The sequence below is a fragment of the Thermobia domestica genome, chromosome 6 (genome assembly GCF_964235325.1).
Source record: "Thermobia domestica chromosome 6, izTheDome1.hap1.1, whole genome shotgun sequence".
Lineage (NCBI taxonomy): Eukaryota > Metazoa > Arthropoda > Insecta > Zygentoma > Lepismatidae > Thermobia > Thermobia domestica.
This window is the reverse complement of record NC_137459.1, coordinates 8,915,315-8,929,540: the sequence shown is the minus strand read 5'-3', so window position 1 is coordinate 8,929,540 and position 14,226 is coordinate 8,915,315. Positions and strand designations below refer to the sequence as shown.

Genomic DNA, 14,226 nt, shown 5'->3' with positions numbered 1-14,226 from the left:
TCTTGGCCAATATCTCGGGAACGGTAAGAGTGACGCAAAAAATTCTATTACTTTCTAAGATAGTTTTTGATGCTCTATCGCACCGTTTCCCAACCGGTGTGCCGCGAGGAAATAGGAACAAAATTATTAATTCTATAGCAACCAAATTGCAAGACATAGGGAAAAAATGTATCTTTTTGTATTTCACATTACTATGAATTTCTACCATGGAAAAATTACTGTAATTGTAATATATTATTCTACATCTATTACTGTGTAGCAGACAGTATTTTGGCTCGTATACATTTCTACGGTTAGCTGCTATGTTACGCTTCAATTGAGAGTCATACTAACACCGAGAAATGGAAGCACTTGTACGGTATGCGTCAAGTGAACGTTCATAGAACACTAATTCGCACGTGAATGACAGAACAACACTTTGTTCAACAGCTGTGTTTTGACTTCGACGCATCACAAGCTGTGTGACTGCAATAATATGCACCGTTTTGGTTAAAACAGCAAAGTTAAAAGTACAAGAGAGTTGTTTGTTCGTTCTTTATTTAGTGATCTTCGTTCTTAGTGAAAGGTTGATACAGTTTTCGAAAAAGAAAGCGTATTTTTAAAAACCTGAGTCCTATATTTCATTGCAATTGTTTTCTATTTTAAAATTAGAATAAAAAATAAGCATAATGAATTAGCATAGGGTAAAAGCAGTGATCAAGCTTTCATCTCTGTGAGAAGATCAGTAATCACAGAAAAAAATTATCATGGTATTTTATATTTGCAACTAATAATAATAATAATAATAATAATAATAATAATAATAATAATAATAATAATAATAATAATAATAATAATATCTATGAGTGTGCCGCGAGAATTCAAGTTACACCCGTAGTGTGCCGCAAGTTGAAAAAGGTTCGGAAACGCTGCTCTATCGAATGGAGGGCTCAAAATTGAAAAAGTTGCAAGAGGGATAGACACACAGACATAGAGAATTCAGTAACGAACATTTTAGGTTCGTTGACTGGAATTCCAGATGCTCCACTTCCGGTATCAATAGGAGGCGATGGAACGTATCCTTTGGATCCTGAATCCACATGAAAAAATATTCGATATCTCTTACCACTTTCGCCCTGTAGGGACAAATGCTGAAATCAGAAGAGACCGGTTTAGAGGAAAGTTGATTATCAAAACACACTAATAAGTAAAAGAAATTTATATTTCACCACCGTCGTTGTAAATTCTGATTTTCTCTAAATTCAATAAAGGTGAGCAATAGGTAAGTTGGGTACGTTTAGTAGAAACACTAACTTTGGTTCCCCCATTCTTTCCAGTGATTGTAATAGCCTCTAAAAATTCTATCTTTCAAACAGACAAATGTATTGTGTATATCCACCATTTATCTACTCGTATAGCGTAAGGTGGTTACACGAAAATCCTTTCTTAAATTTTAATTTACAGGTTAGCCTTATGCATTCATTTCATCCCTAGCCGTAGGGGCATAAAAGGTCACTCTGTAACAGCGACAGAAACGCTTAAAGAAATATAACAGGAATCTGACTTTAATAAAATGCAGACGAAAGCAATCAATATATGTTTTATTTCTTTTGGTCATCATCTGTCCATATATTAAAATGCTAGGTTTATATGTTTGTCTCCAAAGAAAAGTTTAAATGTTTGCCTCCAATCCTTTTGAGAATGAGATCTAAAAAAACACAAGTGCTAGAAACGTGCCGTTTTCATTGGTCGATTTCAAATTTTGTGTAGATTTGCCAGTTCTCATTCACTTTTTTTTTAAAAAAAAAAAAAACAGTCTTTATTTTTCTATTCCAATTTTAAGTGTCGTTTTGACCCTATTAGTTTAATATTGCCACTAGGACGTTAAGGTTGATACCCTTGTGAACGGCAACCCGTAGAGGAGCTACGTATAGCGGGTTGACGGAATTTCAGGCGCTCTGCTTTAATTTGAACGACAAAACCTTTTGCAAGCTGGCAACTTCGGAGGCTTGTGGACCCACAATGAGGCGTACTCGGAAATGGAATTATAAGGAAAAAAATGCATTTGGTATCATCTATCAGTTATCCAAGTTTGCCACAAACTCACCCCAACATTATATATATTTATATTAAAATACTACATTTATATGTTTGTCTATAGCAATTCACTCCCTTTGTATAGTCTTCATGTCCTTTACTTGTGTCCGTAAAGGGACTTGCACAGATATAGTGAGAAATAGGGAGGAGATTCGCGCTCATATTAGAACTGTGCGCTGTGGAAACAATGCAGGTTCAGCTAGTCATTAGGTGTTTTGGATTTCTGGCAGATCACTTATTGGAAATTAAGGAGATTAAATGAACCATGATTCTGAACTAACTTCTTCGTGACTAGGATGTTATCTATTTCAATAGTATCCGTCAATTGCAGTTTCTGCCACTCCTTCCTTTCCCTTCGACTAAAATGATTCTCACTTCTCTCAGAATACAAGTTCTCCAATAATCTACATCTTTTTCTCCATTAATGTGCAGCTTCTGTTTCTTTCCATTACCTCAAATATCTATGTTTTCTCTCCTACTATTCCTAACACTTTATCTTTGGTTTCGCGTCCACTTAACTAATTCTCTGGTTCCTTCCACATTCTCATATTTCAAAGGATTCGAATCGTTTCTCGCAATGCTGTGCTGTAAAAAATCAGCTCCTGAAGGGAAAGTATACGACGGCGCCCTGTACATATGAGTGGGATTGACATATCAGCCACAAAGCGCCACCATATTTGGAGCGAAGCGTAATATTTTTTTTTTTTTTTTTTTTGCTTTTCCTTGATTTTCAGCACTTTTTATTATTTTTTCCTTCCATTTTTATATATGTGCACGTGTATTATCCTAACACGAGTAATATTTTTCATCTCTCTTTTTTCCTCTCTAATTTGAACCACTTCCTGTTTTAATAGAGGGCTAAGGGAGGAGATAGAACCTATTCTTAGGACGGTGAATAGATTGCAAAAAACTGCTTCTAGATAAATATTATTTACTGTTTTTACTCTATGGAAATCAGATTTGAAACCGGAAGTACTAGTAAATTTCAACCACATAAGTTATCGTAGAGTGTTGCGGGTTGCCATGATATGTATATCTGAGATACTTTATCAGTTGAAGAAAAGCGTTTGTCGTTATCTATTGCCGTTTCTGTTCTATGGTGATAAAGGTTGAAACCGGAAATTGTTAATTTGAACCATTTCCGGTTTGCATAGAAAGTTTGCAAAGAGGTTGTAACCTATCTCATCGTTGAGACGCTAAATCGATTGCAAAAAACCGCATCTTGATATCTCTTTCTGCTTTTGATCTGATGCCTGTTCTATAAGACTGCAATACTTTTCCATAGTATAATTTCCAAGTTTTTTTTTTTTTTTTAAATGTAAGTGAATTACTTAAATACATATTTAAGCACCGCTATCAAAACGCTGTATCATCTAGACAACACATTTCTAAAATTACCTTAATCATACTTTATTATATTTTCTTTTTACAATATGAACATTTGTAATGATTTTTTTTAGTGTATTTACTATATAGAAAGAGAAATCCATTATTTTTAGTTTGGTCTCTCATGAAATTACAAGTTCCCACAAAAAAGAATAATAACTGGTGTGAATTATTCGCAGGAGTCACGCAACTTGTGAGCGCTTACGTCATAAGGAGCGTATGTCATATTTACGTGGTGGATTCGTGTTTCATTTCTTTAAAAATAACAACCAATTAGTTATATTTTTACTTCAAGTGCGAGCAAACATTTTTTTTCTATTGCACAGTCTAAAAGCAACGTTCTTTATGGAAAATATTTTCTAACATGTCTGAACATAATTCAGATCTTTTTGACTTAGATATTATCTAGAATCTGACAAGAAAGAAGTAAAGAGAACTGTTCCCTAATAGACGAAACAGTGCATTGCATGGGCTACAAAATCAATTTTTTGTCCTTAGTGAATCGCTTTCTTCGTATTTTCTTCATTATCCAACTGCCCTTTTTTCATTCTTCCGCTTTCTTTGAAAATGTCTTCCATTTTGTTGATTTTCTTCCATTTTGTTGCACCTGACTAGCTCGTTTCCTGTCAAAGATTTTCCCCTTACATTTACCATTGTCAACTGTTGAGGAAAAGGACTGCTACTTCAGGTAACATTTTGCTCATATACCAGACACCGAAATATCCGAGAATTAAAAAGTTGACAAGTACAATGCACAACAGAGATTTGTAATAAATAAGACCCTACACTTTACTATAAACAAATATCTTATTTCTCATCAGATGAAACAATGAGAGAACTTTTTTTTTTTTTTTTTTTTTTTTTTTTTTTTTTTACAAATCTGAATTTTGACATATTTCATTTCATTTTTGTTTTTAAAAAAAATGTAGTATTGAAGCCTACATCGTACGTAATCTATGAAATTTATCTAATCTTGACCAAATTTGACTTACTTAGACCTTCATATTCTAATTTCTCTATAGCGATTTCTACTTCTATTCGGTTAGGTCTGGAATATACATTTCTGCGGTGTACATTTCCCTTTCTCCACAAGCATTAGTTTTTGACAGGACCCATCACAGTGAAATTAAAATACTGCTAATTTTACAGTAATTATGTGATATCTTCAAATAGATAAAAGATAATCTAAATGTGGAACAAGATCGCCCTAGACAATATTATTTTACATGAGGTACCGTTATCATTACTCACTTATCTGCTTTCGATTTCCAGCCATTTAGAAAATCGGCATTTATTTTCGCGTTTTTAAATGGCTGAAAACGGAAAGCTGCTAGGTAACTCGTGATAAGTACCTCATGCAAAATAATATTGTCTAGCGCGCTCTTGTTCCACATTTAGGCAGGGGTGCCTACAAGGGGGGGGCTATGACGCAAAGTGCGTCATTGAAATATTTGGGGGGGGTAAAAATCTGTATAAATATGTTTGAGGGAGTGTAAACATTAATCGAAAAGAAGATTTTTTCATGGAAGAACACCTACGGGTAGACAATTGGGGGGGGGTGCGTCATGGACATAAGTGGGGGTAGGCACCACTGATTTAGGTTATAATTCTTTCCACATTTCGATTATCTTTTATCTACTTTAAGATATCACATAATTACTGTAAAATTAGCGGTATTTTAATTTCGTAGTGATTAGGCCTCTTAAGCTCATCGTCAAAGAAATCTTTCCATTTATTTAAAATGCTACCTGTATCAGTGAGAATTGTTCCATCGGCTTTCTTTAATATATAACAGCGAGGCGGATAGCCTTTCTTAAATTCGTTGATGTCAAATGTGTATATATATATGTCCCGAATGTGTTTGTTTTTACTATTATCTATAAGTTCATTAATTTTAGTTTTGAAAAATCGCGTTTCTTTGTTCTAAAAGTTTTGGAAGTTTTCCGTCACATGTCTACGAAATTTCGTGTAGTTATTTCGTTCGGATTTCGTAGCCAACGTAATTTTGCCTGTTTTCTTTTCTCTGCTTGTTTAGTACATTCCTGGTCGAACCATGGTTTGTTCCTACATAGGAAAGTAAATTATGAAACAGGTGGTTGATTAGCTATGATATGAATACAGTGTGTGCTGACAGTAACAATTTGTTCAAAAAATGAATGTAGAATTATTTTTTCAATAGGGAAACCTTCTAGTCAGTTTTACATTTCTACAATATATTTCTTGCTTTTTGGATTAAGAGATCCAATATCTTTAAGGGAAAAATTTTCTTGTAGCTCTTATATCTGGAGAGCTACATATAGCGTAGCCAAACCAAAACTACCACTTAACTGAGTATGATGTGTTTATTCTGTAAAAAATACGAAAACTCGATTTAGGGGCCGTTCAAAAATTTCGTGGCCCCTGATCCAAAAAATCCGATACGTTTCATACAATCAAATATTTTCTTCTGCGCTTTGTAACTGGAGAACTACACAGTATAGCCAAAGTCGAAATATCATTTAACTCAGTATGATGTGCTTATTCCGTAAAAAGGTACGAAAAGTTGATTTAGGAGCCGTTCAAAAGTTTTGTGGTTCCTGATACAAGAAATCCAATATATTTCATTCAATCAAAAATGTTCTTGTAGGCCTTATATCTGGAGAACTACATATAGTGTAGCCAAATGCAAACTATCACTCAACTCAGGATGATGTGCTTATTCCGAAAAAAAAAAAAAAAAAAAACAAAACGAATACTCGATTTAGGGGCCGTTCAAAAATTTTGTGGCCCCTAATCCAAATAGTAATTATTGGCCAAGATCGCAATCTTTTGATTCCTTTTTATGTCATTCCTAAAATTCTTGTCTTGAGTTCTATGGCGATTTTGGCTAGAAGCTTCTGCTTTTCTCCAAACTTCTTCCTTGTCTGAGCTCTTCTGGATCTTACATCTTGTTTGTACGGTACCTATCATTGTTCGTTACTTTGCTACCGAAGTAGGCCTAATAGAATTCCTGCACTTATTCCTCCACATGATTTCCTATTTTAATCTTCATTTTTCCTGTTACTTATTTTCTAGTGGCATGTCATAAATTTTCTTTTTCTCTTGTTAATCTTCATGTTGAATTAGCTGCTAAGTACACTAGTTAACAAAGGTTTTGTTACATAAAAGGAAATACCTGTTCTTAAAGGAACTTTTTGCGCTGAATTCGAATATGCACTCGGTTTTTCTCCATCACGTACGGTTTTCCCGTAACAGAGGGATTTTCGGGAAAATCCCTCAAAAATTTCCCTTTTCGTTTATTTTACACCCCAAGATCTTGTCCCCTTGCATATACTAACATAGAAATTATACCTAAGTATACTTTGATTCATATTTAACAAACCCTCCAAGTTTCGTAATAATCGCTTTATTCTTTCTAGAGAAATAAATATGTTTGTATGTATACTGTGTGTACTGTTTATTGCACCTTATAGTAATGCTTTCAGATCTCTTAAGTTGAGGTAAAACGTTTTGCTTTATTACCACAAACACATATAAAAAATATAATACAATATAATTTACAAGTGTGACAATTTACAATAAACAATAATACAAATGTACCAAAAGGTCGTGAAAAGACAATCAAAACTATCACAATATATGAAACTTCCATTGGGTTACAAAAACGTACACTACTTCCTTCTTTTGTAAGAAATGTTGCATTCTCTAACAAGACCCCAACAATAGTCCCCCATCATTGAAGGATCCCATCGTCCCTGGTACCTTTTCTCCATTGCCATTATATCTTGGTGGAATCTTTCCCCCTGTTCGTCGCTGAGAGCACCTAGGTTAGCAGGAAAGAAGCTGAGGTGGGAGTGCAAAAAGTGGATTTTTAAAGACATCCTACAACCCAACTCGTTGTATTTCTGTATCATGTCCTGTACGATTTCTGTGTAACTCTCAGCTTTGTTATTGCCCAGAAAGTTGCGCACAACACACTTAAATGCTGTCCAGGCAGCTAGCTCAGCACTGTTTAACTTGCTGTCAAAGCTATCATCAAGCATTAATTTCCTAATTTGGGGACCAATAAACACTCCCGCTGAAATCTTAGCATCACTCAGGTTAGGGAACTTATCTCGCAAATACTTGAAACCTTCACCAGATGTGTCCATGGCTTTGACAAAGTTTTTCATAAGTCCTAACTTGATATGAAGTGGTGGTAGTAATATCTTATTAGGATCTACCAAAGGAGCGTATTTGACGTTGCATTCTCCAGGTACGTAATTCACTCTAGGTTCCCATTCCTTCACTTCATAATGTTTGTCATCAGCTCGGCTATCCCATAAACATAAAAAACATTGGTACTTGGTGTAACCGCACTGCAGTCCTAATAAAATACCAACTACTTTGAGATCACAACATATTTGCCAACAATGGTCCTTGTAATTTATAAGATTTAGCAAAGTTGACATGGTGTCATAGGATTCCTTAATCTTCACTGAGTGTGCAAGTGGTATAGAAGGTTTTTTATTTCCATTATGTAAAAGGACAGCTTTAAGGCTGACCTTTGACGCGTCGATAAATAACCTCCATTCTTCTGGAACGTAAGGAATTCCTAGCTCCGCCATCAACCCATTTATATCCGTACATACGCACACATTATCTTGCATTGAGAAATAGCTTGAAAATTGAACATGCCTTTTCCTGTACACTGATATGTTCGTTTTTGCATCCAATAAGTTCCACTGCTGGAGCCTTGATCCCAGAAGTTCCGCCTCTTGTTTTGTCAGGTGCAAATCACGGACTAGGTCATTAAGTTCACATTGCCGGATGAAATGTGGCTCGCGAACACAGTCAGGGATGAACGTTGGATCCTTGGATGTACATGTTGATGTCGATGGTTCATCAAGGTCATGATCATCATCAGAGTCTTTTGGCCATATCTCTTCCCAGTTGGTAGGGGGCTCGGGAAGTGGAAGTTCATCCCCGTGCGGAATAGGTCTAATTGCGGATTTAACGTTGGGATAACTTATTGTGTATTTGCTTTTTTTAGAATGTCCCTTAACTACTGTGAGACAAAAATAACAATCATCCAGATGGTTGGTGGGTTCTCTCCACACCATTGGTACAGCAAATTTCATGAACCTCCGTTTCCCTTTGGCCCATGCAAGTAAAGTGACGTAGCACGACGCACAAATTATGTTGGGTGCCCAAGTTTTGTCCTGATCTCCCACACGACATCCGAAATATATATAATATGCTAGTTTCACCGATGGCGTAATGGATCTACACTGTCCTTTAACTACAAACTGGCCACACACATAACAAAAACTATTTGGTGAGTTAACACACGAACGCCGTCCTCTTGACGCCATTGTACTGATCACAAACTAAACTTCTGGTCTTAGTTGGGTATAATGCCGTTAAGATCAAATATGAAAGCACTCTTAGCAGCAAAGACAACTTTGAAAGTGAAGTAGTGTTAAACCACACATCAATATAAAAATGTACAAAACTCCCTCACCAGGTGTCAAGAACACAAGAAAGAAAGAAATGCGCGGGGGGAGGGGGGAAACGATACCGTAGTGGAAAATTCAGACTGCATTAGTTCATTGTTGTCAACAATGAGTCGGTATTCCATTCTTTCTTTCTTTTGCATTCTGTTACATTTGATAACAAATATTGATAACCATTTCATGAACAAAACGAAAAAACTTGGAGAATTGTATATATATGTATTAAGATATACATATACTGTACGTTTAAAAAAATATACGTTGGAAGTATTTACAGAGAGCAATACAAGTGTGTTGTTGACTATTGTAAATATTCATTTTTATGTCTGTGTTTGTAGTAATAAAGCAAATCGTTTTTACCCCAACTCAGGAGATCTGAAAGCATTACTATCAGGTGCAATAAACAGTGCACACAGTATACATACAAATATATTTATTTCTCTAGAAAGAACAAAGCGATTTTTACGAAACTTTTAGGGTTTATTAAATATAAATCAAGGTATACCTAGGTATAATTTCTATGTTACTATATGTAAGGGGACAGGAGCTAGGGGAATAAAATATCTGAAAAAGGGAAATTTTTGAGGGAATTTCCAGAAAATCCCTCTGTTACGGGAAAACTGTACGTGATGGAGAGAAACCGAGTGCATATTCGAATTCAGCGCAAAAAGTTCCTTTAATATCAGGTGATTTTTCTCATGTAACAAACAAAAAGTTTAAATTTGTTAACTAGTGGTATCTGTTGCATATCGTTTAAACTTGTCTGATTTTTTCACACTGTCTGCCAACATTACAATATCGTCCGCAAATGTAATCGTGTGTGTTATTTCTAAGCTGTTAGTGTCTGTGATTTATTGTTTCTTCAATGTAGAGATTAAACACAATTAAAGCCTGTGACAAACATCTTGGCATTTCAGCTAAACGAATAAAACGCAAGCTCTGAAACGACGTTGCCGAGTGAGAAAGGGGTGTGGCTATGGCTAAGTAGACGAACTACAGCGCGATCAGGTGACAGGGGGTGAGTGTATACAAAATGAACGTCGCAATACCGCAGTCCTGTCATTTGCTAGCAGCATTTAAAGGGAACTTGGAGCGCCGCCTTCAAATGCCAAGATGTTTGTCATGCCGTTTTAATGACAATGGGCATGCTTGTCTAACCCTTTTCTGAACTGCTGTTTCTACTTCAATTATTACCTTCTATCCTTGTACAGGCTATATATTATTCATCGCTCCTGAAAATACTTCTGATAAAAAATTGTATTAACTATTGCCGTTTTTGTCCTCAATATGAAGGCATTCTTCTTTCAAAAGTATATGAGTCCTCCTTCAGTCTCACTCATATTAATATTTCTGTTATTGTTTCGAATTACTTCTAGGGGGCACAATGGCTTAGTGGTAGAGTGCCTACCTCTGGTGCGGGGGTCCCTGGTTTGATTTCCAGCTAACTAAGTTTGTGGGGGACAACATTATGTCCATGGGTTTTATAGGAGTACTACCGTTTCCTCTCACGTTTTCATTCCATGAATTCTTCCATCATCATCATCATTCACTTGCCTCAATCAATGTCTTTCTTAGCCTAATGGGCATAATGGTACGACATTAAGCTGAAGGATTTTTGAATAGCTTACAGTGAATTGTAACATACTGTGCAAAGAAAACTATTGTTTGGTAAATTAAGCCTACTTCTTTCTGTAATACGTTGTTTTTTGTTCTCTTTCAGAAAGAAATCTCACAATGAAATTGTCCATTAACTGGATTGTGTGTTGCTTTCTGTCGGTATCCGTTGGATTACCATTTTTTGAAGACAGACATAAATTAATTGTGATCATGTTAGACGGGTGAGTGTAAAATTTTATTATTACTTTCAAACAATAAGATTTTTTTTTGCTTATTTTGGTGAAGACTTACATTTAACTTGGTACACTTGTATACTACCATCTTCTTGTTTGAAAATCATTGGACATGTTTCGTAGGATTTAGATTTCATAAGTATTGCCTCTGACTTGTATAAGATCACCCGGGTCTTTAGTTTCTGGTTAAGGAGAATGTTTAAGTAACGTACGTATGCCACAAAACAAATACTTTCAAGAACAATAATCAGAGGTTCTTGGTGCTATATTTATCGAAAAGCTATGGATAGCACAATTAACCCACCGTGTAACTGCATTAAGGACCAAGGAGAATAAGTTGTAGGAGTGTATTAGCCAGTGGCGGATCTAGAAGGTAAAAATTGGGGCAGCCAGAACCAGACCATGATAGGTATGTCATGAGTTTACGCAAATGATTTTAGTTTACGCACTTCGTTAACAGTAACTTGGAATAAAACGTGAATCCTTTCACCGGTTACAGTTAGACATGAAGTATGAATTAGCAATTAATAAGTTGTAGATATTTACAGGTGCGGTAGCTAAACAGAAAGTCACAAGACATTGCGCTTTATCTGGCAAAACATTGTAATAACATTCAAGTTACAAATTGTCGGAGAAAATAAGTGTTGAATATAAATAAACAACTCATCAGTAATAATGTTATTCTAGAAGTATCCAATAAACAATAAAAGGCAATGCTTACTATAAACGTTCAAAAATGTATAAATAATAGCTTCAATTATTTTTGTCACTCAAAAACCTGGAGGCCCTAGCCCCCGGCCCCAGGCTAGATCCGCCACTGGCATTAGCTTTACCTATATTTAGTATATTACATTTATTATAAAATTAATAGTAGAAAGATATTGATATTATGTGTTTCTGTCATCCCCTGTATAGTTAAAAAAAAAAAAAAAAAAAAACATGTGGTGAGAAAATTACGCAAAACCTGGGCTTACCACTGTTTATGAAATAAAGTCTGGTGTGGAAGTAACAGACACTAAACTGTAAACATTTGTTGACTAAAGTCCGGCTCAAACCTCTTGACGTCTGTCGAAAGCCAATGGTGTGCACGTGCAACATTGTCAAATTTCTCTTCCTTTCGTGAACAGACATAACGTGAAACATTAACACGAGAAATTAGGATATTGAAAAACTAATTCGTTCTTAGAAGTTTATTAACACTATAGTGATATTTATCATAAGGACGTACCTTTGAAATTGCTTTCTCCTAATCCAGGAACAAAGCTATTAGACAAGGTCGCCAAACTAACATTGGATATTGTGAAAAGGAGGTCACGGCTTAAACGCCAGGAGGTTTGAGCGGGACTGTAGTTAAGTTGTTGACTAATCCATTAGGAAAATAACAACTTGAGACATCTTAATTCTAAAATAAGTTCCACCTCAGATTTAATCTATATTGGACTGAAGGGGGATCAAGAAATTCATTATATGTAGCAATAGTAACCATGATAGTAATATACAAATGTAAATTATAATTAGTGAGAGATTTTGAAATTTTCTTCAACGAGGCATACTGACAGATGATCCAAAATGTGATCATTTTCAAATTTTAGGGTTTTGCATAAACTCACAGGAATTCACTATATCTAGGTATAGGCTATATATATATATATATATATATATATATATATATATATATATATATATATATATATATATATATATATATATATATATATATATATATATATAATGTTAATTTTATTTATTTATGTCCATAAATTACTACTACTGTTAATAAACTTCTTATCAGTTTGCTGAAATTTAAGTTTCTTAAACAGTAATATATATATATATATATATATATAGAACAAAAAACAAAGTCAATCACTCAAAGCAAAAAGATAATACGAAATTCTGACTGAGATTTTATTTTCGAACTAGCTGAAAATGTCCATTCTTTGCATGGGGGCTGTATTTCGAAGTCAACACCTGTGGGAGTATCACCATTCCTCTCAGCGACCGCAAAAACTATGGATTTTACACTAATATCGGTCATTTTCTACTACTTTTACATGTCCCAGTAAACGCCCCCCTGAGACCCCCTGGTTCTAATTTTTAAAAAACGCTTACTCTTGTTCTGGGGCCTGGACCAAGGTACCCGTAGGATTTTAGGATTTAGGATTTAGCTTTGTGGGTTGTCGGCATCTAAGGCCATTTAGCCCTTCACGATTTGAGGGATGACGTCCCTCGGCGAGCACACAATCCGGGGAAAAGGAAGGAAGAAAGGATTGGGAAAGGAAGGAAGCGGCCTGGGACCTATAAGTTAGGTACCACCCCGGCATTTTCCTGGTGTGAATGAGGAAAACCCAGGAAAACCTCATTCAGGGTGGCTGGCCTGAGAAAGCTGTTACACTTTTTCGACCGAGTGACCCCACCGGGAATCGAACCCGGGACCGCTCGCACCGAAGGCGAGAGCGTTAGCGAGACCAAGGTACCCGTGACCAAAATTTGGTATCTCTCGGTTCACTCGTCTTTTCCCCAGGCCGCATACAAACAGACAGACAAACACACAAACAAACTCTTTATTTATTTATACAGTGAAACCTCTACTAACGGACACCTCTATAAAGCGGACACCTCCCTTAACGGACATGTTTTGTAATCCTCAAACGTTGGAATAGGAAAAAAACATATTGGCAAACCTCTCTAAAGCGGACACTCTCTAGTACGGACACTAACAGTCTTTTCTGTCTTTTATATGTATTATTTACCTCCGTATTACGGACACTTTCTCTAGAAATAAGTCGAAAAGTATTGTAAAAATACATTTTTAGAAATTCATACATGTGTCACCAAGGAAGCACTGTGACAACATTTTGCCCCCTCAACTGTCTGTTCAGCAACCCAGACGAATCGTCTCTGTTTAACAACATTCTTATGTCTTTGCTTGCATCCCACTCTCACCCAAGCTGTTTTAGACATAAAAGTGATTGACAGTTGCCCGCCGTTAGGGATGACACGTTATGCTACTGTCCCGTTGGAGTCTCTAACCAACCAGAAGACAAGTTTAGTAATTTTTGCACTCAGGTATGTATATTGTCTCAAAAAGGACACTTCAGGACTGCAATTACCCCACAAATTAAAGCGCCATACTGAAAACGAAGGAAGTACTGATAAGTATAAAGTGCACAGAACTATAACATGCTATTTGCATGTTGTGCCTCGAACATAGAGTATTGGATGACAGGGGATAATGCATGTGATATTCGTAAATACGTGATTCATGCAAAATTTTTTTTTTCTAATTGTATATTATCTTGCTCACTAATTTACATAAAAAATACTGAAACCTCTTGAAGGCGGACACCTCTCTATAGCGGACAATTTTTGATTCCCCACGGCTGTCCGCTTTAGGGAGGTTTCACTGTATTAGATTAGATTAGATATTAGATAAGTGT

General features: G+C 35.7%; 1 protein-coding gene across 2 annotated transcripts in view; it reads left to right on the top strand.

The window, feature by feature from the left end:
* Positions 1–14,226, top strand: part of LOC145687838 (glycerophosphocholine cholinephosphodiesterase ENPP6-like) — a 118,128-nt gene that overhangs the window by 40,421 nt on the left and 63,481 nt on the right. For both annotated transcript variants that reach the window (XM_081761293.1, XM_081761294.1), the window contains exon 2: positions 10,657–10,774. In XM_081761293.1, the coding sequence (XP_081617419.1) occupies positions 10,671–10,774 (104 nt within the window). In that variant the 5' untranslated portion in view covers positions 10,657–10,670. The remainder of the gene's footprint in view (positions 1–10,656; positions 10,775–14,226) is intronic.